This window comes from Artemia franciscana, chromosome 15, assembly GCF_032884065.1.
Source record: "Artemia franciscana chromosome 15, ASM3288406v1, whole genome shotgun sequence".
Taxonomy (NCBI): Eukaryota; Metazoa; Arthropoda; class Branchiopoda; order Anostraca; family Artemiidae; genus Artemia; species Artemia franciscana.
In genome coordinates, this window is record NC_088877.1 from 40771742 (window position 1) to 40797873 (window position 26132).

At 35.2% G+C, this 26132-nt stretch overlaps 1 protein-coding gene across 1 annotated transcript in view; it reads right to left on the bottom strand.

Moving 5' to 3' along the window:
• LOC136036477 (delta-sarcoglycan-like) overlaps nucleotides 1–26132 on the bottom strand; it is an 89540-nt gene that overhangs the window by 11891 nt on the left and 51517 nt on the right. Inside the window, exons 4-5 of the mRNA XM_065718738.1 lie at nucleotides 15818–16010; nucleotides 5683–5806 (exon numbers count right to left, since the gene is read on the bottom strand). Coding sequence (XP_065574810.1) covers nucleotides 5683–5806; nucleotides 15818–16010 — 317 coding nt within the window. The remainder of the gene's footprint in view (nucleotides 1–5682; nucleotides 5807–15817; nucleotides 16011–26132) is intronic.

Sequence of the window (26132 nt, forward strand, 5' to 3'; positions counted from 1 at the left end):
CGCATAAACTTCGGAGGGGGCTCATTCGATTCGAAATTGGTAGTTCTAGTGCTCATTTTAAATGTTGAAAGTAATCAGAGGGCAATTAGCCCCCCACACCCTTCTTTCCCAAATGTATCTGATAAAAATATTTAGATAGCCATTTTGTTCAAAATAGTTCAAAGACTATATAACAAAGGCTCAAGTGTCGTTATAAGTTATGCCCAGGGGGCATAAATGGTTATTATGGAAGAGATTTTCGTTAAGCTTCAGAAACAGCTCCTTTGATTGGAAATTGAAAGCTCTAGCTCACTTTTTTAGAGTTAAAACAGAACAGAGGGACACTATCCCCCCCTCCACGCCTTTTTTCTCAATTCAATCCCATAAGAACTTTTATATCGCCATTTTTTAAAATAGTTTACAAATCATATAAAACAAATCCGGGGCCAAACAATCCCAGGGTCTAGGGGCAGGCGTTGTAAATTATGTCCTTGAGGAATATATGGTTCTTATTTAAGGGATTTTCGTGTAAACTTCAGAGGGCTCGTTTGATTGGAAAAAGAAAGTTCCAATCAATAGAAAGTTCCATATGGAAGGGATCGTCACATAAACTTCAGAACGGGGCTCAGTCGATTGAAAATCAAATGTTTTAGTACCCTTTTTAAGAGTCAAAAAGGGTCGGAGGATAACTAGCCCTCCAACCTCCCCCCCCCCTCACACGCCCTTTTCCCCCCAAATGAATTCAATAAAATTTTGAGATATTCATTTCGTTAAAAATTGTTCAAAGGTCACATAACGAAAACTCAGGTGTCGACAAAACCCCCAGGGCCCGGGGGCAGGCGGTGTAAGTTATGCCTAGGGGAAATATATGGTTTTTTATGAAAGGGATGCTTGTGTAAACTTCAGAGGGGGATCATGTGATTGCAAATTGAAAGTTCTAGTTCACTTTTTTTAAGAATCGAAAGAAATCCGAGGGCAACAAGCCCCCCCCCACCACACGCTTTTTTCCCCAAACCCATTAGATAAAATTTTAAGACAGCTGTCAGATAAGAAAAATTCCAGTGTCGACATAACCCCAGGGCCCGGGAGCAAGTGTTCTAAATTGTGCCCTATGGGCATATGTCGTTCTTATGGAAGGGATGCTCGAATAGACTTCTTAGAGACCTCATTTGATTGGAAATTGAAAGTTCTAGCTAACTTTTTAAGAGTCAAAAGAGTTCGAAGGGCAAGTAGCCCCTCCGCGCCATTCTTCCCAAAACCCATCGGATTAAAAGTTTGAGATAGCCATTTTTTTCAAATAGTTGAAAAATTGGATAGCAAAATTTCCAGTGTCGACAAAACCCCCAAGGGCTTGGGGACAGTCGTTGTAAGTTATGTCCTGAGGTGTATATGTTTCTTATGGAAGGGATACTCACATAAACTTCAAGGAGGGCTTATTTGATTAGAAATTGAAAGTTCGAGTTCACTATTTAAGGGTCAAAAAGAGATCTGAGGGTAACTAGCCCCTTCACGCTCTTTTTCTCCCATCCCATACAATAAAAGATTTGACAAAGCCCTTTTGTTAAAAATAGTTCAAAGGTCAGACTAGGAAAACTCCTGTGTCGACACAACCCCCCAGGGACCGTGGGCAGGCGTTGTAAGTTATGCTCTGGTGGCAAATATCGTTCTTATGGAAGTAATGCTCGTATAGGTTTCTTAGAGGGTTTATTTGATTGGATATTGAAAGTTCTAGTTCACTTTTTAAGAGTTAAAAGAGATCGGAGGGCAACTATCCCTTTCACGCCTTTTTTTCCACCAAACCAACCCGATTAAAAGTGTAAGAATCCAATTAAAAATTCCAGTGTCGACACAACCCCCAAGGGCCCGGGAACAGGTGTTGTAAGTTATGTTCTGGGAGCGTATATGGTTTTTATAGAAGGGGTGCTCATATAAACTTCAAAGAGGGCTTATTTGATTAGAAATTGAAAGTTCTAGTTCACTCTTTAAGAGACAAGAGATATCTGAGGGCAACCCTCCCCCCAGGCCCTTTATTCCCCAGTCCGATCCAATAAAAATTTTTAAAAAGCCATTTTCTTACGAATAGTTCAAAGGTCAGACAAGGAATCGACAAAATGGGCCCGGGGACAGGTGTTGTAAGTTATATCCCGGGGGATGTATATGGTGTTTATGGAAGGGATGCTCATATAAACTTAAATGAGGGCTCATTTGATTAGAAATTGAAAGTTGTAGTTCACTATTTAAAGGTCAAGAGAGATTTGAGGGCAAATAGCCCCTACGCCCTTTTTCCCAATCCGATCGGATAAAAATTTGAGATAGCCCTTTTGTTAAAAATAGTTCAAAGGTCAGACAAAGAAAACTCTTGTGTTAACAAAACTATCCAGGGACCGCGGGCGGGCGTTGTAAGTTATGCTCTGGGGGCATGTATGGTTCTTATGGAAGGGATGCTCGTATAAACGTTGGAGAGGGCTCATTTATTTGGAAATTACAAATTCTAGTTAACTTTTAAGAATCAAAAGATATTGGAAGGCAAATAGCCACCCTTCCTCCACGCCCTATTTTCTTCAAACCCATTCGATAAGAACTTTGAGATAGCAATTTCTTTAATATAGTTCAAAGATCATATGACGAGATCTCCGGGTTCGACACAATCCCTCGGGCCCAGTGGTAGGCGGTTCAAGTTATGCCCTGAGGGCATATATGGTTGTTATGTAAAAGATGTTCGTATAAACTTCAGAGACGGCTAATTTGATTGAAAATTGAAAGTTCGAGTTCAGTTTTTTAAAGTCAAAAGAAATCGGAGGGCAACTACTCCCCGACGCCCCGTTTTCCCAATTTGCAACAGATAAAAATTTTGATATAGTCATTTTGTTACAAATAGTTCAAAGGTCGGATACCAAAAGCTCCGGTGTCAACACAACCTCCAAGGGCCCAGGGGCAGGCGGTGTGAGTTCTGCCCTAGTGGCTTATAGATAGATAAATAGATGTATTCACACGAAAGTCCAAAACATAGACTGAAAAGACACTTAAACTAATTATTTAAGAAAATCATCACTATACGTCATACCTACCCGGAAGAAATTTCCAATAATATTTATATTTAATTAACTTCTACTTCTCAAAATTCACAAAATCCAATTTCTCCCCGAACCTCCCTGCCAAATATTTCCAAGCGCAACTTCCTCAACTCCCTACAGTCTCCTAAAAATGATGCAAAGACTTATCCATCTCTCCACACATAGGGCAATTGTAAGGACCATCCCTCAATCTATTTCTCCCTAAATATTTCCTACGTTCTACATGAGGCATAAAATTCCTCCTTACATACATTACCCATTTCAAATCTTCTGGACCCAATCCAATTTTTAGGCAAATTTCTTCGCCCCGATTCTCCTTGACCTCCGCATACATCCCAAGCGACGGCAAGGTTCTTATGAAAGGGATTCTCTTTTAAACTTCAGCGAGGGCCCATTTGAATGGAAATTAAAAATTCTACTTCACTTCTTAAGATTCAAAAGAGATCAGATGGCAACTAACCCCTATCCCGCGCCCTTTTTTCCCCAAGCCCATCCGATAGAAATTTCGGAAACATCTGTTTTATTAAAAACAGTTCAAAGGTCAGATCAGAAAAACTTCGTTTTCGATCCCCCCAGGCCTGGGGGCAGGGATTTTAAGCAATGCCCTATGGGCAAATATGGTTCTTATGGAAGGGATAATCGTATAAACTTCAGGGAGGGCTCATTTAAAAGGTAATTGAAAGTTCTAGTTTACTTCTTAAGAGTCATTAAAGATTAGAGGGCAACTAGTCCTTCCGTGCGCTTTTTTTTTTCTCAAACTCATCCGATACAAATATTTATATAGCATTTTTTTTTTTAAAAGTTCAAAGGTCAGATAACAAAAACTCCCGCGTCGACACAAACCCCAGGGCCCGTGGGCAGGCGTTGTAAGTTTTTTCCACGGGACATATAAGAATGTTATCAAAGGAATGCTTGTATAAATGTCAGAGAGGGCTCACTTGATTGGAAACTGAAAATTATAGCTCGTTTTTTAAGAGTCAAATGAAGGCCAAGGGCAACTAGTCTCTCCTGTCCTTTTCCCCCTCAAATCCATCCAATAAAATATTTGAGATAGCAATTCAGTTAAATATAGTTCAAAGGTAAGATAACAAAACTCTGATGTCGACGCAACCCTAAATGCCCAGGGGCAGGCGTTGTAAATTATGCTCCAGGGGCATATAAGGTTCTTATGGAAGGGATCCTCGTATAAACTTCGGAGAGGGCTCATTTGATTGCAAATTGAGTTCTAATTCACTTTCTTAGGAGCCAAAAAAGACCGAGGGGAACTAGACTCCCCTAGCCTTTTCCTCCCAAATACATTTAATCCAAATTTTGAGTGTAGTTCAAGCATCAGATAGCAAAAACTACTGAGTCGACAAAACCCCCCACAGCCCGGGGGCAAGTGTTTTAAGCTATTCCTCAGAGGCATATAAGGCTTTTATGTAAGAGGTATTCGTACAAACTTCAACAGGTGGCTCATTTGATTAGAAATAGAACGTTCTAGTTACCTTTTTGTGAGTCAAAAGTAAACAAAGGTCATCTATCCCCCTCCCCCGGACAAAAACACCCTCTTTTACACAAATGCATCAAATGATTTTTTTAGATAGCAAGTTTGTTTGAAATATTGTAACGATTAACTAAACTTCGTCGTCAACAAATGACCCCCCCCCCTCTCCCGAGAGCCAGAGGAAGGGTTGTAACTTATGCCGTTGGGGCATATAAGGCTTTTATGGAAGAAAGGTCGTATAAAACTTTTGAGGGGACTCAAATGACTAGAAATTGAAATCTCTAATTCACCTTTTAATAGTAAAAAAATAATTCGATGGCGAATAGCCCCCCTCCTTCCCGACCTTTTCTCCACAAATACGTCTGATCGAATTTTTACATTGCCACTTTATTCAAAACGGACTGAATATAATATAGCAAAAACTCCAGGGATGAAACAGCCCCCCCCCAGAATCCGGGGCAAGTGTTGTAAAATGTTCCTTGGGGGCTTGCAAGGTTTTTATGGAAGGGATGGTCGCATAAAATTTGGTGGGGAATTAGTCGATTGTAAATCAGAATTTCTAGTGCTCTTCTCAAGAGTCAAAAGTACTCAGAGGGTAACTAGCCCTCCCCCCCCCAAAAAAACCTTTTTCACCAAATACATCCAATCAAAATTTTGAGAGATCTATTTTTTTCAAAAATGTTCGAAGTTCAAATAATAAAAACTTAGGGGTCCCCAAGAGCCTGGGGGGAAGACTTTTACAGTTAAAGAAAGAAGAAAAACCCAAACTCTTCTTTGTAGAGATTTTTGTTAGTTTCAAGCTGGCATATTTAATCTAAGTTTCACTCGTTTTGAGGTTTATTGACTCATTTATATCAGTAATTATTGTTTGTTTGCTATAATTGTTTATTTAATTTCTGTTCGTTTTGGGTTTCACATTTACTCTTTAATAGCAATTACTTGTTGTTCTGTATTTGACATATTGTAGGTTTCTATTTCTTCTTATATTAAGTTTAAAACGTCGTTTACTTTTCTTTAGAAAACTTATTTTTCGGAAAGTTTTTTTAATTAATAAATTTAAAACGATCAAATTGAGTCTACATATAAAAAATTGACCGTCAACCAAATATTTTAACTATAAATGCAAAAAAAAAGGAAACTTACAGAGCCACCCGTTGAAACAAACTTTATGTCATTCCATGCATTTGCATTAATATCACCTGCTCTTGAGTCTAAGCGAATTCCTTGTGATGCTAGAACTCGAACAGTTCTGGTTAACGATTCTAATCTGCAAATAAATAACCGAAATGATTCTATTCATCTTCAACTTTCAACTTTCAACTTTTTCTTTATTAAACATAAAAAATACAAAAACAATATTATGCCCCAACAGAAAGCAGAGCTCATAAGGCTGGGAGAGCGCAAGAACATAGAAAAAACATCAACATCTCATCATAATAGCGATTCCAAAATTTATCACGGCAAAATACAAGCAAAAAAGAAGAAAAAAACTCATAAATTGAAGTAACAAGGATAAGTAAATATATAAATATCGGGCAGGAGTGGCGTGGGAGGCAATCCCCGACACAGGGACACAAAAACAAAACATACAAATAAGAAGATCAAATAATTTAATTTTTCATCACCAATGGTGAATAATCAAAAATTAGTGAATTGTGAATATTCACCCAGCTATTACTGAAAACTCGTTGCAAAATGAACTTATCCAATATCAGTAAAACGACGAAGGCTCCTTTCACCAGTTTAAGTTCAAAAACATTCTGACTTTTATTTAGACCTATCTGAATGGCCCAGAAGCACAATTTTTAGTTATCTATCATTGATCAGCTGGAAAATTGTTATCTTAAACAGTATCTAATTGTTCACCAGAACAGCTGGACTGAAGCACATTTGATGTATTTCTTATTTTGTATATACATTTACTTAAGGTCTGAATTTTTTTTTTAGACGATGTCCCTAGGAGAAATACATTCAAAATATTACTTTCATAACATAAGCGAAGACGTTTTATTTTATCTCATTCCCTGCCTTTTTTTTTTCTCGAATCAAATATTTTTAAATATTTTAGCCAAATAAGATGTGAGGGGTTCATTTGGAATTTACATATATAGCTGTTGGTTAATATAGAAAATTTTTCGAGCACACAATTGAAAGTTAGGCTGGCAATCAAGAAAGATTTTTTAGCTTTTGCACCCTTCCCTCGCCCAGGAGAACTTTACAGTGTTATCCATTCTTGAATTCTTTATTCTGTTTATTTTTTTTGTTTTAGCCTCCATCAGCATCGCCACTTTGCTTAAGTTCTTCAACTATGCCATGTTCAGCATTCTTTGTTCCCACTGTTTAATTAGCGACGAAGACCACGCTGCCTTTCCATAACAAACACCAAAAACAAGAAGAGCAATAGGGAGTTTCTTAAGACAATGGTAAACAAATTAAAATGAATATTTTGACCCTATGTCCATGGGCGGTCTTCAGAAATAAAAAAATATACGAAGAAAAAAAACTTACGACAGGATTAAATCAATAGAACTAAAATGAAAATTTGTTTTCAAGGCAGTTCCAGCATCCTTACCTCAGCGAAGCTCAACCAGAACTCTGGTTGAACTTCGCTGAGGTAAGATTGCTGGGGCTGATTTGAAAAAAAAAAATTCATTTTAGTTTATTTGTTTTATCCTGTTTTAAGTTTTTTTCTTCTTATATATTTTTGCATTGCTGAGGAGAGACATAGGGTTGAAATATTCGTTCTAATTTGTATACTACTGTTTTGAGATAATCCCTATTGTTCTTCATATTTTCGGTGTTTCCCACTGTTTGTTTCAAAGGTGACAACAAAAGCATGTTGCTGAGAGTATAAAATTGGAACTTTCAAAGCATTGTGAAAAGAGAGGGTGCTCAAGTGACAAACAGACAAATCTTTCCATTCAGAATTTTTAAAAAGTTTATATGCAGTATCTCAAGAAAAACTAAAGATATTCTATTGAAACTTCCAGAGAATGTTGAATTAAATACAACGAGATTATGTGTGTTCTTGCTGTCAAATTATTGTATCTGCAATCCTCAAAGGATATTAATTTGAAAGTTGTATGGAATTTGAGGAGGATATTTTACGAATTAAAAGACGGTATCTGCATCTATGTTGTCAAAAGGACGTATCTTTGATATTTCTGCAAGTCTTAAGGGTACAAATTAATGGCCTAAATGGCTCAGCTGAAAATTTTAAGGAAAATTTAACGGAGGACAAAATATAGATAGATAGATAGATAAGTGTATTTCAAAAACCCGTGGGCCATATACACACAAAAATATACATAAATAATAAACAAGCAAGGAAATTAACAACAGTACTAACACGCACAAAAAAACAGAATTCAACGCAAAAATTACCTAATCTAACTACAAAAGAAATTAATCATATAAAACTTTTTCTTCTTATTAAAGATTTATCTATATATACTCCCACTCGAAATATTGTGGTTGGGTTACTATTTTGTAGAATACCCGGAAGCATCAAATTAATCCCATGCAAATACATTTCTCGTAAATCCAAGAGTACCGAGCATTTCCGGAGAAAATGATCCAAATCTTCATCATCATCTTTACAAAGGGGACAAACATACCGCCTATCAGGACCAACTATCATTTTATTTTTGTCGAACGTTTTTTGCCTGTTCTGGATTGGATATATTTAAAATTATGACTCAGGGATACCAAAAAGATCCTTGAAGTATAATGAGGTTGAATGATTCTTAATATGGCTTGATTGGATCGTGACAACAAACAAGATATTTATTTTATAAACTGCTGATCAAAACTCTTTTCTACGCATGATTTAAGTATACGTTTATTTAGATAAGCAAACATTAAAAATAAAAGCCTGTACAATTAGAATTTTATAATAAATCAAACTTTTTTATATTCAAGGTAGTTAATGGACAGGGTTTGCATTGCTTTACCCGTGTAGAAAGTCGGATAGTAAATAGAGTTTTAATCAATTTTTGCGAGAGCAACACTTTGGCTTTGTCCCGGTTTATCTTCTTTTTTTTTCGATATCGGCTTATTCCTGGAAACTGGTAAGGGTCTAACCTGTGCGGTTTTTACGGAAAGTGTGTACCTCAGGCCGGATTGATGAATATGGCATTACATTTTGGAAAGCTCCGCAGAACTCTTGCCTGGGGCCAAAAAAGATGGTTTTTACTTGTCCACGAGCCAGAGCCTATGGTATGCTAAGTGAAGTGGAGTTGTGTAGCCTATATCAGAGAGGAGTATCGGAAGTTGTGCAGCCAAGCTTTCGTTTCATCAAACCATGTTTCTGCTTTCGAGTGGAAAGCTCCGTTCTAGCAGACAAGCAGGCAGGCACCACTTTCAAATTGAGGATGGACTATATATATCTTCTTTGAGTGATAAATAGAAAAATTTACAGAAGCAAAAAAGCCGCATTTTCCCATGGGTCCGAAAGTGCTGCCGTGATTTCCGCTGGGTTTATCATTTGTTTTATCAGACTTGGGATTGAGGTAGAGAAATGTTATCAGATGTACCTCTTAAACTTTAAAACTTCTGTCATTGCTAAAGAAATTGGAGCTTATCCTTTGCTCCTTTCTAAGTGGTGACGTTAGAAAGTTGGCCTACGGAAAAAAATCAACTTTTGAACTAAGACAGATATAATTTTTTTTTTTCGACGGCAATCTATAGCTCTCGATGAGCTGATTAAAGTATATATCATCCATTTTTTGATACAAAAATTCCTTCATGAGATATACTAGTTTGAAAGTTTCAAGGGGTTGACAACTTCAGTAGTAGGGTACACACTGAAACCAAAAATAAGCTGATACCAATTGTGAGACATGCAGGGGACCTGTAAGGAAAGGTCAGCTATTAGCTCATAATCATCTTCGGCAGTGAGGGGTTTGCAAATTTTTCTATTTGGTATACCTATTATTTGTTTCCAGTGTATTTGATGATAAGACCGATTTGGATCCAGTGGTAAGACATGTAGAGGACTTGTAGGTAATAATCGTCTGTTAGGCTACAATCATCTTTAGTGAAGAGGGTTTGTAACTTTTGCTAGTCGGTGTCGCCTACCCATACTCACTGTAACCTAGAATTAAGTGTTTAGGCAACGGGTACAAACGATAACGTAAAACAACGAAGCAGTTTCGTAATAATTAATAGAGTGTCATCTATGGTATTTTGATCCTGAAAAGTTACGGATAGCTTTATAATACCAACTAGATTATATAAGATATCGTTCCAAGTCTTGATCCGTCACGATGTCTATGATTGAAAAGGATAAAGTTCAACTGGCTGCAAAATCAATTTAGTCCCTTCTTTCGATATTCTTTTGTTATTGTTGTTTTTTCAACGCTGAGAAATAGCCTTTGATCATGTGATTACTGATCGCGTTCTTCTTTGAACATAAAGTTTTAAAAACTTCGATAGGCTGACAACTTCAGCGTTTAACCGATAGCAAAGAAACAAAACCAAAGTGTTGCTCTCGCAACACTTTATTCGGCGAAGCCGGACAAAGGTTGCCGCAACACTTCTTGTTGCTCAGGCAACTGAGGTCTAGTTTCTGTTCGTTTTAAGCTTTATTATCGCTTCTTAATTTCCGTTAAAAAATGGGTTTTTTTATTTAATTTCTGAACGCTTGTGAATCAATGCATGTTTTGATTTTTGCTCTCCGTAGGTGAATAATTAAAACGAAATTTAAATATCTATTTTTTTGGGTAAATGGCTTCCTCATAGTTCTGATTGAAGTACTTTGAGAAAAAAGGAGTGGGGGAGGAGGCCTATTTGCCCTACGGTTTTTTGGATACTTAGAAAGGCAACTAGAACTTTTAAATTTTACGAATGTTTTTATTAGTAAAAGATATACGTAACTTATAAATTAGCTTACGACGAAATTCTGTATTCTCATGTTTTTATTACGTATATAAGGGGGCTCACCCCCTCGTCACTACCTCGCTCTTTACACTAAAGCTTAAATTTTGTCCCAATTTCTTAAGAATGACCCCTGAGTCACAAAAGCCGTAGAATAAACAGTTGAAATTACTAAAAAAACTTTAGCGTAAGGAGCGAGGTATTAGGAGTAGGTGAGCCCATCATATGCGTTATAATTTCTGTTCGTTTTAAGTTTTAATTCTGCTCCTTACTTTCAGTTGAAAAAACTTTTTCGTATTTATTTTCATTGTTTTTTTTTTTAAATAATGCTAGAAAATCCTGCGCTCCCTTCATGGAAATTTTCTTGTCCCATGATAATTTCCTCCAATGAAAGTTTCTCCAACATATCCCCCTCTTCTCAAACCCCCCCCCCCCCAACCCAAAATCCCCCTGAAAACGTCTGTACACTTCCAAGTAACTATTACTATATGTAAGCACTTGTCAAAGTTTGTAACTTGTAGCCCCTCCCAAAGGGACTGCGGGGGGGGAGTAAGTCTTCCCCAAAGACATAGTTATAAGTTTTTCGACTACGTTGAATAAAATGGCTATCTCAGAATTTTGATCCGGTGACTTTGGGAAAATAATTAGCGTGGGAGGGGGCCTAGGTGCCCTTTGGTCACTTTTTGGTCACTTAAAAAGGGCACTAGAACTTTTCGTTTCCAATAGAATGAGTCCTCTCGCAAGATTCTAGGACCACTGGGTCGATACGATCAATCCTGGAAAAAAAAAACAACAAACAAACAAACACGCATCCGTGACTTGCCTTCTGGCAAAAAAATACAAAATTCCACACTTCTGTAGATAGGAGCTTGAAACTCCTATAGTAAGGTTCTCTGATACGCTGAATCTGATGGTGTGATTTTCGTTAAGATTTTACTACTTTTAGGGGTTATTCCCCCCTATTTTCTAAAATGAGGCAAAGTTTTTCAGGCTCGTAACTGTTGATGGGTAAAATTAAACTTGATGAAACTTATATATTTAAAATCAGCATTAAAATGCGATTCTTTTGATGTAGCTATTTGTATCAAAATTCCATTTTTTAGAGTTTTGGTTACGATAGAGACGGGTCGCTCCTTACTACAGTTCTTATCTGACACTACTATTGTTAAAATCAAACAGTTCGTGGTAACGAACTGTAGTAAGGAGCGACCCGGCTCAATAGTAACCAAAACTCTAAAAAACTGAATTTTGATAACAATAGTTACATCAAAAGAATCGCATTTTAATGCTGATTTTAAATATATAAGTTTCATCAACCTGAGAAAATCTGCCCTATTTTAGAAATTAGGGTGAAACACCCCCTAAAAGTCATAGAATCTTAATGAAAATCACACAATCAGATTCAGCGTATCAGAGAACCCTATTGTACAAGTTCCAAGATCCTATCTACAAAAATGTGGAATTTTGTATTTTTTGCCAGAAGACAAATCACGGATGCGTGTTTATTTGTTTGTTTTTTTTGTTTGTTTTTTTTCCCAGGGGTGATCATATCGACCCAGTGGTCCTAGAATTTTGTAAGAGGGCTCATTCAAACGGAAATGAAAAGTTCTAGTGCCCTTTTTAAGTGACCGAAAAAATCGGAGGGCGCCTAGGCCCCCTCCCACGCTCATTTTTTTTCCCAAAGTCGTCGGATCAAAATTCTGAGATAGCCATTTTATTTAGCATAGTCAAAAAACCTTATTACTATGTCTTTGGGGACGACTTACTCCCCCACAGTCCCCATGGGAGGGGCTGCAAGTTGCAAATTTTGACCAGTGTTTGCATATATTAATGGTTATTGGGAAATGTAGAGACGTTTTCAAGGGGATTTTTTGGTTGGGAGGGGGGGTTGAGAAGAGCGGGCTATGTGGGGGAAATTTTCCATGGAGGAATTTGTCATGGGGGAAGAAGATTTCCATAAAGGGGGCGCAGCATTTTCTAGCATTATTTAAAAAAAAAAAAACAATGAGAAAATAAATATGAAAAAGTTTTTTTCAACTGGAAGTATGGAGTAGCATTAAAACTTAAAACGAACAGAAAATATTACGCATATAAGGGGTTCGCCTCCTCCTAATACCTCACTCTTTACGCTAAAGGATTTTTAGTAATTTCAACTATTTATTCCACGGCCTTTGTGATTCAGGGGACAAAATTTAAGCTTTAATGCAAAGAGTTATTGACGAGGTATTGAGAAGTGGGAGAAACTTCTCATATACGTAATAAAAACATACGAACATAGAAGTTTGTTACGTAAGATAATTCGTAAGGTACTTATATCTTTTATTAATGAAAACGTTCGTAAAAACTAAAAGTTCTAGTTGCCTTTTTAAGTACCCAAGAAATTGGAGAGCAACTGGGCCTCCTTCCCCTGCTTTTTTCGCAAAATCATTCGATCAAAACTTTGGGAAAGCTATTTAGCCACATAAATAAATATACAAATTTCGCATTAATTATTCATCTGCGGAGAGCCGAAATCAAAACATGGATTAACTAAAAAACGTAGAGAAATTAAATAAAAAAAACAAATTTTTTTAACTGAAAGTAAGGAGCGACATTAAAACTTAAAACGAACAGAAATTACCCCGTGTATGATAGGGGCTGCTCCTTCTTCAACGCCCTGCTCTTTACGCTAGAGTTTTTAACTGTTTTAAAAAGTAGAGTTGAGAGAGAGAGAGTCAAACTTTAGTGCAAAGAGCAAGGCGTTGAGAAGGAGCAGCCCCTTTCATATACGGGGTAATTTCTGTTCGTTTTAAGTTTTAATGTCGCTCCTTACTTTCAGTTAAAAAATTTTTTTTTATTTAATCTGTAGTAAAAAATAAGTCCAAATGTAAATACCAATGCAATATTTTTATTTTTAAGAAAGAATAGGATAAGAGCTAAAAAATAGATTCATGCTATTTACCGATGAAGAGAACGATGTCAATTAAAAACGAGCAGATTTTTTTTTTAATTTTTCCAAAATATAAGTTTTTCAAAGAAAAGTAGCAGGCTAAATAAGGCTAAAGAACAGTAAAAAAAAAAGTCATGCAATAATACTAACTTAAAAAGGACAGATGACAATCATTGAATAGATGATACCCAAAACGAATAGATAGATCTATCAATAAGCAAGCTCACCAAAAACAAATAAAATTGCCTCAAGTAAAATCAGAGCTAAATCAGGACTAAAAAAGCACCAAAACCAGTGTTTCCCAGCTTGTGGCCCAGGCTCCACCGGTGGGGTATGACAATATTTTGGTGGATCATTGGCAGGATGTGCACCCTTTGGATGACTATATTTTAAAGCTTTGATTTTGAAGAAAAATACTTTTTTTGTGCATATGTCATCGCATTCAAATGCTTTTAAAGAGCAAAAAAGATGCATGATAATAAAACAATGACGTCTTACATTGTATAAAAGATGCTGTATTCAGATAATATTTTTCATTGTTGCAGTGTGGCAATATTTTGGTGGATCATTGGCTGGATGCGTACTCGTTGGTTAATTGTATTTTAGAACTTTGATTTTGAAAAAAAAAATTCGTGAAATTTCTTCGCATTCAAATGCGTATAAAGAGAAAAAGAAAATGCATAATAATGTAACAATGACGTCAGACCCCACCGGTGGTGTATTATAACATTTTAGAGGATAATTGGCAAAATGTGCACCCTTTGGATACCTATATTTTAGAGCTTAGATTTTGAAAAAAAAGATTTATCGTGCAAATACTGTCACATTCAAATACGTTTAAAGAGTTTAAAAAAGATGCCTGATAATATAACATTGACGTCATACACTATGTAAAAGATACATTCATACAATAGTTTTTCGTTCTTTTAAAATTTTAGTCAGTATATAAGTTCCTCTCAGTCCACTTTCTTTAGATCTTTTCAGCAACCTTGCTTGTTATGGTAATTTATTTTTATTTTGCTCTTGATTCCGATGTTTTTTAAAGACTATACCCTACTGCTCGCAGAGCGAAATTTAGGTTTTTATCAGGGAGAGGGGCAAATGTAGAATTTTCCATCCTCGTTCACACCATCAACACTGTGAATCATTCAAATTTAAGCTTTTCTTCTTGAGAAGTTAACAAATGCCAAAAATTTGAGAATTCATGGAAAAATTATCATTATGTAAGAAACTCTCAGTCTATTTTCATTAGTCCTATTCAGTAAGTTTGGTTGTTATGGAAACATCATTCTGTTTTGCTCTTGTTGCTGATGTTATTTAAGCATAAAATAATATTTAAGCATGGTAGAGCCAAAGTTAGGTTTCTCTCAGGGAGGAGAAAGGGGGCAAATGTAAAACTTGTCATCCCCTTTCTCACCATCAATACCGTAAATATTTCAATTTTTGCCTAAAAATATTACAATTTAAGTTCACTTTGCTGCCCCTTCAGGGTTCTCGCCCCCTCAATTCCCCCCATCAAATAAATCCGGAAGTGACTACACGAGACAAAAACTGCTTTTGGTAAAGAACAAATGATGATCTGGTATTTAATAGGCCTAGGAGGCTTTATTCACATTTTTTGTGGCGTTGACTTATTTTCTTAGGTGTTTTATTGCAACTTTGATTTAGTTCTCATTCATTTATTTATTCAATTATCAGGGGTTTACTGGTAATTATTGAATTCCAATTTTGAAGGAAAACAAAAATATTGGATTCCCATACCAGAATTGAATGTTTAATTATTTGACAAAAAACATGTTCAGTTGAAAGATCGTTATTGGATTTACATCTTGTTTTTAGTTTTCTATTCATTTGTTGGATTTCCATCACTAGCGTTGTTCAGAAAAAGCTTTTCTCTTTATTCTCTCTCTAGTTGCTATTCCCACTTTTGCATGTGATGTTGACTGATATTTTGTAGGTGTTTCATTGCAATCTTGACTCATTTGCAATCATTTACTCATTTATTCAGCGATCAAGGATTTCCTGATCATTATTGAGTTCTCATTTTGTTGAAAAACAAACACCTTGGATTCCCATACCCGAATTTAATTTTAATTTGTTGACCAAACAACATGTTGGGTTTTAAAATCCTTATTGGATTTCCATCTTGTTTGTTGTTTTCCTATTATTTTATTGGATTTCCATCACTAGCATTGTTCAGAAAAACATTTTTCTTTATTCTCTCTCTAAGCGTTATTCTCACTTTTGTTTGTGGTATTGACTGATTTTCTTTTAGATGTTTCATTATAACCTTGATTTGGTTCTTTTTTTAAGTTTGAATTATTGTTCGTCCTTATTTCTTCTAGTGTTTGGTTTAATGCAGCTTTTTACTTTTCTTAAAAAATTTTTTTCGAAAAAACCTGTTTTTAAATCAATGATCATAAGAAACGGCTTAACCTTTAGTGATTCTGAAGTTTAGTCAAAATAAATTACCTCAAATCTTTAGTTGAAATTGATCTTAACAAGGAAGTTTGAATAGATCCATCAAAAACGGCTCCTCCTTGTCCTGTGACTCTTAAAACTTCAGCCCCAACGACTACCTCTTTTTGATTCGCTAGGAAAACAACTTCTTTTTTTGAGTTGGTTATCCTAAATTCCTTGGCACTCACATCAAACCTACCATCACCTAAAAAAACAAAAAAAATACTCGATAGTACAGTATTAATAATTAAATTCTCATGTCAGAAAAATCAACAATATAACATGTTTATTTACTAGCAGAAGAAATTTAGCAGAGGTTATTCAACACTCAATCATTTAGAAACTCATATATTTATTAAGAATTTTCAAAAAAGTTAATTTTTAATTCGAATTATGAGACCTTAGACCTTAGTTCCTCCAGATCCATCGGTGGCGCATAGGGCGTCGAAAAAGCCTCTCCATTCGTCTCGCATTGGTGCTGCAGCGATGACGTCTTCCCACCCAGGTATTAGTGAGGTTCCGGCCGTCCTCAGATCTCGGTCATGTGTTCGTCTCAATGTATTATTGGAGTGGCCTCTCTTTCTTCTACCGTCTGGCTTTCATTCATAGGTTGTTCGAGGAAGGCGGCTCCCTTCCATACGAAGAACGTGTCCCAGGTATGTCCACCGCCTTCTTTTCAGCAACTCAATGACTGGAGGTTGACCTGTTTTTCTGCGTATTTCTGCATTTGTAATTTTTTGTTGCCAGCTTGTATTCAACATTCTTCTGAGGCTCATATTTTCAAATGCAAGGATCCTTTTTTCAAGCTGGTTGTTTATTTTTCAACATTCGCTTGTGTAAAGGATAATTGAGAGTACATTGCTGTTGAACAGACGATGCTTCAGTCGCATTGAATAATTATTACTTCTCCAAATAGGCTACAATCTATTGAAGGCACCTGTAGCTTGTCCAATTCTACGTTTAATCTCGGTCGAGATCTCTCCATCACAATCAATCCAGCTACCCAGGTACTTGGACTTCTGGATTTGTTCTGGATCTTTGGTTTTGCAATGGAGAGCAAGTGGCGAGGTTGTGATGGCCATGCTATTCGATTTGTCAACGTTTATCTTTAGCCCGACATTCTCTGTATTCTCGGTAATAGTGTCAAGCAGCTGCTGCAACCGTTCTTTAGAATCTTCGAGAAGGAAAACGTCGTCCGCGAAGTCCAGATCAAACAGTTGCTTGTTGCTTACTTTTACCCCGTAGCCCGATGCGAATCTCAGGGCATAATCCATTATAATTATAAAGAGCATGGGGGAAAGTACACATCCGTGACGAACACCAGACATGATCTTGAAAAATCTAGTTGTACTGTTTTCGGTCTTTACGCAATATTCTGATTCTTCATAAAGCGCTATAATCATATCTACTATTTTCTCGGGAATTCCGTAGTATTTCAAAACTCTCCACAAGCAATCTCTGTCAACTGAGTCAAATGCCTTTTCAAAGTCAATGAATAGGAGGTAGAGCTTCTTGTTTCATTCTTTTGATTCTTCGACAAGCATTCTCAGTACAAATATTAGATCAGAATAGGATCTCCCAGTTCTGAAACCATGCTGCTCTTCTCGTAGAGTTCCGTCTAGTGCTTTCCGCAGACGCTGCAAAATGACGGAGGCGAATTATTAGAATGTTCAATAATTCCATAAAATAATGTAGTTACTAACTAGCAAAAGAGAAAAAAAAGTTTTAAGCTTTTTAAAAAGTAAAAACAATTAAATTTAAAAAGTCAATAAAGTTTTTATTGTTTTAAAAAATAGAGCTTTGAGAATGAGTCAAACTCTAGCGTAAAGAGCGAGGCACTGAGGAGGGTACAGCCCCTTTCATAAATAAAATAATTTCTTATCGTTTTAAGTTTTAGTGTCACTCCTTACTTTCAATAGAAAAAATAGTTTTTGTATTTAATTTCTGATCGTTTTTTTTTTCAATAATAATAGGAAATGTGACCCCATCTCCACGGAGAAACCTCCTCATCATGGAATGGGAAGGGGCCTAGTTGCCCTCCGATTTTTTTGGTCACTCAAAAAGGGCACCAGAACTTTTATTTTTTTTCAAATGAACCCTCTTCGGATATTCAAGGACCACTGGATCAATACGATCACCCCTGGGAAAAAAACAACAACAAAAAAACAAATAAACACGGATCCGTGATCTTTCTTCTGGTAAAAAATACGAAATTTCACATTATTGCAGATAGTAGCTTGAAACCTATACAGTATGATTCTCTGATACGCTGAATCTGGTGATATAACTTAAAATCACTTGACTTTAGGGGGGTTTCCGCTATTTTAGAAAATTGGGAAAAATTTACCAGACTCGTAACCTTTCATAGGTAAGACTAAACTTAAAGAAATAAATATATTTGAAATAAGGATGAAAATGCAATTCTTTTAATATATCTATTGGTATCGTAATCCTTTAAAATAAAAAGTTTTTTAAAGTTTGGGTTGTTTTAGAGTTGTGCTGGCTATTTATGGTAGAAAACATTTAATTCGGAGAATGCAAAAGTGATGAATGAATAAGTTATTTCATTCAACGACTAAGCTTGTAGAGAGTATTTCACTATCCAATCGACAAAATATACAACAAATATGTCGAAACTCAAATGAGTAGCACCGAAGGGTAGAAAAGAAAGCAAGAGCCAGGCAAAACCCTTTTGAAAAAAAATGCTGGGGCTCAGATAAAAATACGAAATTTGCATGGCCTCGGTTGTTTGGAAGACATTTGGACGTTCACGATGTAGTAACATCAGTCTGATAAAAATTAAATCAAGAACTAATACTGTGGGGTAATTGGGTACAAGGAATAGTTTTTAGTCTATCCCTGTTCTGCTTTAATTTTAAAATCGTAAAGGATTACACCAAATCTTTTTTTTTCACGCTCATGAGCTTTAACAATCTCCCTTCATTTATTTGACCTAAATCCTTTTCTTTTTCTTACAAAATATCCTTTGTAAAAATTCTGCTCATTTTCTTTTTCAATTTTTAAGTGAAATTCAATTTTTTCGAATTATTAACAAGTTCATGTTTTGAATGATCCATAATGAAGCAAAACTAATTACAAGATAGATATTTATCCATATAAAAGTTGCCTCTGTAGAAAATATGAATAAAAGTGAATAGAGTTTCTTTTAAGTCTGTTCCTATTTATGTTCCTTGATTTTTATTCCGGATTGCTCTCAGTTCATTGGGAAATTTGTTTGAGCAGTTTCCTTTTCAGCCAAATTATTAAATGCACCTGAAATTTCTTCTCCAGGGATGTATCTTAAAATTTAGCCTGGAAAGGGGGGGACTAAGACCAAAGTTAATTTGGGTCATGGAGCTTGTTCTTAATTTTTATAGGCCATCGCTTTCTTTTGTTTTTAGACGAATCTTCTAAGAGGAAAAATACAATAAAATTCAAAGATATTTCACAAATGTATATGTTAAATTGTGAATTGACGATTGGTGAGCCGTTTGGGCTGTTAAAATGCTAATAAACTATTACAGTTAAGGTTCCAGGTTTTTTTTAGCATTTGTCATAATATTTAGTAACATAGGAGCCTTCGATAAATAAGAGGGCACATTCCAGTCTTAGGTTCCGTTTACATATGTTACAGTACCTTCTTGAAGTCAAATTAGATATTACAGGTAAATCCTAGACTTTACCTCAAAATAACAGTAACAACTAGGAAACGGCTCAGTATCTGCCCTGTGTTACATTAACTTAGTCATATATAGTCTCATATATATTATTTTATTCATATATGAGTATTTTCATATATAGTTTCCTTTATTAAGCTTAAAATTAAGAAAAATATAAACATTTTGTTTCATCGCACCACTTTCTCTAAACACATTTCCTCAGAAAAGAAGAAGTGTCACATTAAAACAAACTGAATTTTCTTTACATAAAAATATTCCCTCTCGTAACAAACTGAAATCTATTCATACCATGTTTGTCAACACTCAAAAGAATTAAAAACCACTAGCCATCACGTTTTAACCTTGAAATTACCCTAGGAGGGGGGAGTCCAGGGTTTTTTTGTTACACAAAGCGTATCAAGAAACCGAAGATGAAAAAATATTAGTAACTGAAATCTTCACTTTAAACTTGTGGAGGGATCAATACCCTGCCCTATCCCTTTTGCATTTGACAATGTTTGTATATACGTATTTTAAATTTTTTCAGCATTCTCAATCGTTAAAAAAATAGTAAGCCTGTTTTGTTTCATTACTGCATACTCAATATCCATAAAACCTATTTAAGAAAGAAATTAAACACCCCACCCCAGATCCGCACGTGCATTTTGTTATTCTTAAATAACGACGAAGACCACACTGCCTTTCCATCACAGACACCAAAAACAAGAAGAACAATAGGGAATTTTTTAAGACAGTTGGAAACAAATTAGAATGAATATTAGGGCCGTCCTCAACTTTTAGAAGAATCCGCCATTATTAGCAATGATCTAGACATAAAGCAAGTAGTTCGAGAAGCAATTGAAATCAGATTTAAGATTAATAATAATATTTCCTTAAATAGGGATTTAGGAGAATATTCACTGAATGTTTTATACATAAATTTAATTAAAAATGACCTTACAAAGTATTTTAAAAAACCAATAGGTATTAACACAGAACCTGTCACAAATAGACCTATAAGATCAGCAGCAAAAAAAGCTAGGCTGGCATTAAAAGCCTGTTTTTAAATCATTTTCTTTCATTTCATTGAACTGCCTCGTTTCATAACAATTTATTTTTCAGTACTGGTTGAACTTCGCTGAGGTAAGGATGCTGGGACTGTTTTGAAAAACTGTTCATTTAATTTTATTGATTTTATCCTCTCGTAAGTTGTTTTTTCTTATTTGTATTGTTGAGGACGGCCCTTGGACATAGGGCCGAAATATTCATTCTAATTAGTCTCCCACGGTCTTAAAAAATTCCCTATTGTTTTTCTTGTTTTTGGTGTTTGTTATTCTTCTGACTTATCTGCTAATTGATTCAAAAAATACCTCAAAAAATAAGTTTCTCAAAGAAAAGTAAAAAGTCAAATTAAAACCACGAAATGGCAAGAAAACGCAAAAGAAGGTGCTAGAGATAGCAATTTCCCTTCAAAAGAGCCCTCTCCCAAGAATCTGCGAATGCTGGTTCCATATGATCAACCCGAGAAAAATGATAAAAAAAGAGATACAATAGTGCTTTTGATGCGAAAATTCTTTGTTGTACAATCTGGCGGCCTTTACCTCCCCACAAAGAATTTTCAGTCATGATAATTCTAATGGTACACTTTTTATGTCGACCTAACGCCATTTTCGATGGATTTTAGGCTCTTTTTTCAAAATTTCTGTAAGTTTGTTTTCAAAGTACCATTTCAGAATCAAAATTAATTGAAATAACAATACCATTCCTGAAACCCCTTTGCAGGAAAGATGACAAGAGGAATTATGGTGATTGTCCAGGCATTAGTTTGGTTTCTGTAAAAAGCAAATTACTGAATGTGATGATACTTCGTTGATTAGAGGTGTTGCAGGTAAACTTTAAAGAGAAAAACAGTGAGGTCTTTGGCAGAAGAAAAGATGCGTTGGCAAGTTTCACTCTATGGTTACTAATTGCGACATGTCTGAATTGTCAACCCCTTTAGTCCTCAGTTTTATACATTATAAACAGGAGTATGATTCAGCCGATAAAAGAGCTTTAGTGAAGATCATATGTTTGTGTGGTGCATCATGTAAATACATTACAATGATTAGCAATATGTATGAGAGGGATATTGCACGGGAATAGTTATATGTACGGGAATAAGAAAATAACGTTAGGTTTATTTAGTATTGAATCATGAGCTAAGAAAGGTTGTGTTTGTATCCCAATTTATATGGAACGACTTTGCCCTAAGGACCATTGTAAAGGCTACGGGAGAGCATGAAATCAAATGGGAAGGCAAAACTTTCCTAGACTTAGATTATTCTGATGATTTGAGCGTCCTAGATAAAGACATTAGTAAAATTAGTGAGTTTTCGGAGGTTGTGAAGGTTGAGGCTGCAAGAAAGGGTTTAAAATTTAACATTAAGAAGATTAAGTCACTAACAAAAGGAATAGATAAAGGTCAAAAGGTAATCAAAGCTCTACGAAAAATGTGTATCTTTCTAACTTTTTGGGACTGTAATGAGAGAAAAGTTGGACTGGATATGACACATTTTGTGGATGAGGAATGACATATTGTCAAAGATCATCTTTGTCAGCCATCAATGTAGGACCAAATTAAATGACTCGAATAGGTTGGGAAAATGTCGTAAGAAAGGGTTTCGGAACTTCTTAGGAGAGGATAAAGATGGGAGCTTTGAGTTTATTTTGATGGAGGAGGGATTTGAGGCAGTGAATTAGTATTAGTGACGGTAGTAGTATTCCTTGGTCAGTTACAAATGGTACTTTTTTCACACAAGGCGTTTTTCAAAATCCAGTTTCAATCAATTGATTATTATGGGCCGCTTTACTCTTACTAAGTTACATATATCACTGCAATCATGACTTTAAGCACAAAATCTATTTCAAAACTTCTACTAGATATTTGTGGGTTACTCTTGTAGCAGAAAAAGGTACTAGAAGAGGGTTGGTTTACCCTCCAATCATTTTCAATCTTCAAAAAGAGCACTGGAACTTTAAAATTCCAAATCAATGGCTCCTCTAATGTATTTTGTCGACTAGAAGTAAAATAGACCAACAATGATGCATTTTAGGCATATGGCTCTTTACCTACAAGGCACTCAAGGGTTACTTCTTTTTTTTGTTGTATTTTAACTTCATCAGTAATTACAAAGCCATTATATTATTAACACTTTAAAAACAGTTTTGTGTCTTTTTGTTTATTTAAAGCCAAAAAAATTCTTTGGCTTAATCATGCGTTTGATCTGAACTTCTTAGTTGATCTATGATAAAATAAATAAAATAAAATAATTTTTCTTATGTCTAAACTACTTTCTATTCGTCTTTTTCTCTTATTTTTATTTTGAATTGTTAAGGCAGGACGGACTCTCAAAAAATCTTCCTATACCACCCATGTTAAACATTTGGAGTTTGCCTGACGTTCCTGAATTAGTGATTTTGACGGTTTTTATGTCAACAGAATAAAAAAAATCTGGTGAATATTTTGGCCTAATCAAATCTTAAAGCCGACAGTTATTTTTTTGTAATTCCAAAATAATTATAAAACCTCTTTCGGGTTTGCATTCTAGATTGCTATGCTTGACATTGTTGTTTTGTGGTATCAAAAAATAGAGCAAAAATTTTTCTATTCAACAATCAGAAACTTATTTGTATAATATATACCTCCTGGCTGCAGTCCCTTCAAATACTTTACATGTTTGTGTTCCGAAATCAAAAATTCCCATCAAAAGGTTAGATTAAGTTGTAATCGGAGCATCTAAAAATGCATAAATTACACCAAGGGACTAACCACTCGGATTGTTCAGGAGCGATTCAGTCAAGCATTAATTAGTTGTAACATGTTTAAACAGAGTCTAGAGAAGAAGTAGGGTACAGACACCAAACTGCCGGTTAATAAATATATATGAAAATTGTATTGTATAAATAATTAAGGATAAGCTGCGTCTAATCCTAGAGATAAATTGAACACAGCACAAGGGCCGAATAAGAAGCAAAGGTTTTATTTTAAAAAGAATGATTTATCGTTTTGGTTATTATTGTACCGTTAAAATAAATTCAGGACAAATTTATATATTGTAGTATAAGTACAATTTTGCATAACCTTCTACTGAAATAAGAATTAAAGATATATAAAACGAGCTAATTAATAACTAATGTGAACGAAACAAAATGTCCCCAGAGTATTTGAATTTGTTATAGCAAGACTCGAGTGTTGCTGTAGAACCACCAAAGCAAACTACAAAAGGAGCCAATGACCAGTCTCAAGTACAAGGCCTTTCTAAGAAACAATTCAACCCCTTAGCAAATAAACCCGATAAAAACGGCCACAACCCTAATAAAATTCTTATATAGTTCTTGTTATTGACCACAGTAACATGGAAAAAAAAAAGAAATAAGCGAGGGCTCAATTTGCCAAATATGCAGGCCCATCGTGAAAAGTTGAAATTGAATTATCGTGCTAGAGGCAGACCACGTTTACCAAAATATTTGTTAGAAGGCTTAACGGTTACTTCGGTTCACGACGAATCGAGTTCCGAAGAAATTGGAACAAATTCCCCTTTTGCGTTGAACGTTATCACTTCTGGAAGAAATTTGGGGTCAGACCTACTAAAAGGCTCACGCTGGATTGTGGATCTACCTTCTCTTTTTGAGAATTCTAAAAAGCTCGTGATTCGCCACATGTAAGTTTTTTCTTTGTCTTTCATTTTAGGTCATTGATTTACTGCTGTCAAAATTATTACGATGGGGAATTATTCTGGGTTACAATTAATACAACTTGTACCTTATTAATTCTTGATAATTGTCTATAGAGAAAGAATGTTCGATAGCTTTTAAAGATATTTTCAGCACAAAACAACATAACGCTCTGACGGTATCTGCTTAGGTTGGTTTAATTTCACTATTGTTGGTTTTACCAACTATTTAAAGCTTATATTGTATAATCGGCAGTTGTTTCGCTATTTCTTTAGCAATCTCAACTTAGTACTCAAGTTCTGGCTCTTCTCTTGTCATATTTCACGGGTTATCTATCACATTATTTTCAAACTACGGCTTAGACAAGACAAGATTTATTTCCACAAAACGGCTATCACAAGCCCAAAAGGGCCAAATTAACACTTTAGTGTCAATAAAAAAATTAAAAAAATGGTGAATGTCAATCAGTAACAGATATCAAACCATTTTAAACTCATAAAATTGCAATCAGTAAAAAAGTCAAACGATAAAAGGTCGTAAATTAAAACCGGGAAAACAAATTTAAACAAAATGACAATTTAGTTTAACTAGCAAGAATTGTAAAGTTTGCAATTGCAAAATAAGCATTAAAACTACAAGTTAAAAGTGGAGTGAGAAGAGGGGAAAGTTACTAATTTAAAATTTCAACTATGTGAAGGATGAATATTCTTCTATATCTTTCAGTGGAAACTCTTATTGGGGCAAGAAGGGGGAATTTTGTTGAAATAGAACGTGGGGCAGTGGTGGATGCAGAGGGGGCCCTCCTCCTGACATAGTAGTAGATTTGTGGTTGGGACCGCTTGTTCTGGTTCTGTCTGGGACGAATTTTTTTTTTTTTTATTTGGTTTTTAATAGTCGAGTTTTTAGTAAGTTTTTAATTATTAAGGCTGTTTCTTTTTGCAGACATGTTTTAAACAAGGTTTCAGTTACTTTTTGCAGTCTCTGTTAGATTTTTATTAATGACACATGTCCCCACAAAGTATTTAATTAAATTTAAGTTTATCAAGGGAATAGGTCCGTATTACCACAAATGCCAACTAGGAGGCGGAAATCTTCATTTGTAAGGAGGGGAGTTTTAAAATTCTGACTTAATCTGCTGCTAATAGCAACATTAAGAAATCTATATTTCTATTTCTTTGTTCTATTTTTCCTGCTACACTATCAAACGAACTATTATTTAATGTTTAATCAACAATTAGTTCAAAAGAATGTATGATACCAAAATATGGTACCAATTTTTTTTTTTTGACAATACAAAGTTTAACTAACTCGCTATAGTCGTCAGAAGTGCAAATGCTACAAATTATGCAGAAAAGATTAAATATATTATTTTTTTGTAGAGGGTGAATAACCTTTTAATTGTTTTTATGGCGAGGTGGTTCTTATAAACTTACTTTTTTTGGATCAATATTTCTAATTGACTTTAATTTCAATGGAACTCATCAGATTTTATATTAAATAGAAGTCCATGTCCACTGCCTACCTACGACTTAGAAATGGTTTTAATTCCCTTTAAATTGATGGTTTCTCTTTTTCCACAAGTTTACCGGAGCAACCTTTTATGTGCCCCCCCCCAAAAAAAATCCTGGATTCGCCCCTGACGTGGTGGGTGGGCAAACGTTCACTAGGGAAAAGAGAAGTAGTAAAAGCCTTATGCACGGTATTGTTGGCAAAACACAAGGAAATTTGTACTCTCATTTCCTTAAGGGTGACTAAATTTGCTCTCCGAAGAAGTGAAATTTAAGGCCCTTTACCCTGTTAGAAAATAATTCTTAGACACGTTTTTTGATCTGCTTCTATTCTGTCCCACAATTCATTGGACATGCCAGGATGGCAAACAGAGAAACAGAAAAAAAAAAGAAAAAAACGTGTTAAGCCAAAAACGTTCACAATTAAAATGAAAAAAAAAGTTTTTT